Source organism: Acanthamoeba castellanii (assembly GCF_000313135.1).
Source record: "Acanthamoeba castellanii str. Neff unplaced genomic scaffold scf7180000084524, whole genome shotgun sequence".
Classification (NCBI taxonomy): domain Eukaryota; phylum Discosea; order Longamoebia; family Acanthamoebidae; genus Acanthamoeba; species Acanthamoeba castellanii.
This window is the reverse complement of record NW_004457266.1, coordinates 12,114-14,838: the sequence shown is the minus strand read 5'-3', so window position 1 is coordinate 14,838 and position 2,725 is coordinate 12,114. Positions and strand designations below refer to the sequence as shown.

Below are 2,725 nucleotides of genomic sequence, written 5' to 3'. Positions count from 1 at the left end.
ACGGCGACTGAGGTCTCCATCCACGACGCCTGCACCACTCGAATGCGGCTGCCGTCCTTCAGCCTTGAGGTGTGGCGTTGTGTTGCGTTGCAAGTGAGTTGGTGAGTTGAGGCCGTGGTGTGGCGTATTGATGGGCCGAGGCGGGAATCGGGGGTTGATGGGAGGTGCCGGCACGCACCGGTCGTTTTCAAAGAGCTTGACCCAGTCGCTCGTGACCCGGCCATCCAGCACGATCAGCTCCCTCACCCTCTCTGCAGACGACGCTGGGTAGTGAATTATTATTTTGGGTTAATAATAAATAAATAAATAGAAAATGAATTGAATAAAATTTAGGTAGTGTGCCGTACAGCCAGTGGCGTCCGTGGCCTTCTTCTTGTCCGCCTTTGAGGGGTGTTTGCCGCTCTTCTTCTTGTCCTTCTTGTCCTTCTTTTTGTCCACTTTTTCTTTGGCCTTCTCCTCCTTGGCGCTCTTCTTCGCTGCCTTGTCCTTCTCCATCTTTGTCTTCTTGTTCTTCTCTCGTTGACCTTCGACTGTCAGTCTGACCACAAGGGAGCAGCCTGCCCCAATCAGCTTCACACAGCCTTGTTCGCCGTATTTGTTTTGGTGTTTCTATTATTTGTAGACATAGAAATAAAAAGGAAAATGGTGGAAAATGGGGCAGGCACTCAGAGCCACTCAGATGAAGAAGGTGGGCATTACAGGAGCTACCGGGCGGTTGGCGACAATCCTCATTCGCCAACTGAAGGATGAATACCAACTGAAGCTGTTCTCTTTTGAGAAGCCCGAGTGTACGCTCAGGCCAGGGAGGAGTTTTGGTGCTGCCCCACCCAACGCAAACACTAACTTGGCCACCTGTGCTCCCCTCCCACAGGCACCGACGCTGAAACGCTGCAGACCGAAAAGGAGACCTACGACACCACTGTCGTCGACCTCAGCGACCGCGACCAAGTCAAGGGTACCTCATCCATATAACTTCTATCTGCCCCTGCTCGTCTCACTGCCGCTGGTCAGGTCTGTTCGAGGGCTTGGACGTCGTGATCCACCTCGCGGCCTACTCTCTGGCCGTGCCCTTCCCTGAGCAAGGTAAGTCCCAACGCCACAACATGGACATCAGGGTGAGAGCTAGCGTTGGGTACACTTGATTGTTGATTGTTGTATTTGAGTTGGGGTGGCGCGAAGGCCGGTGAAAGAAATTGGGCGCCGAGGTCCGGGTGAGGGAGCCTCTTCTAGCACCACGCTCTGCTAACTGGATGGGCAGTTGGCAATCAGCAAAGGGCACGAGCATACCTCTAAACGGTCACAGCTGCGTGCATGTTTGCCCCAAGCGCAAGGATGATGATCCACCTTGCCTGCCTAGGGGCCTTATATACCCACTCCTGTGTTGGCGATGTTGGGGTTGTGAAGATTCTCTGCTTTGTGGTCAGAACGTTCTTCGTTCATCAACTTTTCTTGGCGTTGGTCGGAATTCAGTTCTTGAGTTGCGGTCATGCGCTAACGCAACATTGCACAGGACCGCACGTGGTGTTCAAGAACAACGTGGAGGCGACTTACCATGTCCTGGAGGAGTGCGTACGCGCCAACGTGAAGCGGTATCGTAACCAATCTATAGCACCCGTATTTTGGCCTCTGCTCACGACGCAGTGGAGGACAGATTCATCTTCGCCTCGACCAACCACACGCAAAATGGGTCCATGTGTGCCGATCCTGCCAAGCCTGGTACAAGACTCACTCGATGGGACCAGCGACTTGATGATCTTATCAGTCTTGTTTCCACCACATCAGAATCGCTGGACGTGGCCCGCATCAAGCCCGGAACAGTTCGTCTTGGAGTATGAAGGCGCTCCCATTCGCTCTCTGATTGCCCTTTTGCGAAAGCTCGCCATTGACGTGTGCTACTTTCATGTTTTTTAGGACTTTGTCTTCCCTGACTCGCTCTATGCCGTGTCCAAGACCTGCGGCGAAGACCTGTGCAAGCTCTTCTCGCTCCACAAGCGCATCGCGACGGTGGTGTTCCGCATCGGATGGATCAGATTGAACGGTACACTGTTGCCATTCACCAGTGATCAAAGGCTATTAGCTTACTTATTGTAACAGATGATCCCTCCGACTTGAAGGGCACTATCAACGAAGCTTACATGCGGGCAATGTACCTGTCGCAGCGCGACGCCGGTAACTTCTTCAGGAAGGTACACACAAGGCCAGCCTCTGTGTGCCATCAGGCCACTAACCCCAGAGTCTATCGCGCCTAGGCGATTGAGGGCGAGATGAAGCCTGCCGCTAGTGGCATTCCCTTCATGATCGCCTACGCCGTCAGCAACAACGACGCCAGGGTCTACGACCTCGAGGAGACCATCGCCACCCTCGGCTATGTCCCTCAAGACAACTCTGAGGCCTACTTCCAGTAGCCGCCCACACCTTGATCTGGAGTCAACAAGGTTTGGTGAAGTGGGGAAAGAGAAGGGAAAATAACAGGTGTTAAAGTCTCCGCCACCAGCAGCTGCTGGGTGTGCCGCTCGCTGGCGTGGCTCAAACAACAAGTTGGGGCACTAGCGACTCGCTTGATCCAAAACACGACCAGATGGATGATCAAGCGAAGCATCGCGGCATAGAGCTGAAAGGGCTGGTGGCGGTGACTGCGGCGCGGGGGGCGCTGGACGTGAAGGCGCTGTGGGCGCGGGTGGTGGCGCTGGTGCGAGCCCACCCGTACGTGGCTGGGGCGACCACG

General features: G+C 54.7%; 2 protein-coding genes across 2 annotated transcripts; one reads left to right on the top strand and one right to left on the bottom strand.

Annotated features, from left to right (window-relative positions):
- Nucleotides 1-180: 180 nt before the first annotated feature.
- Nucleotides 181-495, bottom strand: ACA1_032330 (uncharacterized protein; the record flags this gene model as incomplete). Its single annotated transcript, XM_004333454.1, has 2 exons — nt 181-263; nt 348-495. Coding segments are annotated over 2 exons (231 nt in total), but the record flags the coding sequence as incomplete, so codon positions are not given.
- Nucleotides 496-652: 157 nt separating this feature from the next.
- Nucleotides 653-2,405, top strand: ACA1_032320 (NAD dependent epimerase/dehydratase superfamily protein; the record flags this gene model as incomplete). The annotated part of the gene is made up of 9 exons (XM_004333453.1): nt 653-788; nt 872-955; nt 1,012-1,083; nt 1,511-1,594; nt 1,642-1,716; nt 1,783-1,817; nt 1,912-2,038; nt 2,095-2,186; nt 2,250-2,405. 9 exons carry the CDS (start codon nt 653-655, stop codon nt 2,403-2,405), a joined length of 861 nt encoding a protein of 286 aa, XP_004333501.1.
- Nucleotides 2,406-2,725: the final 320 nt, after the last annotated feature.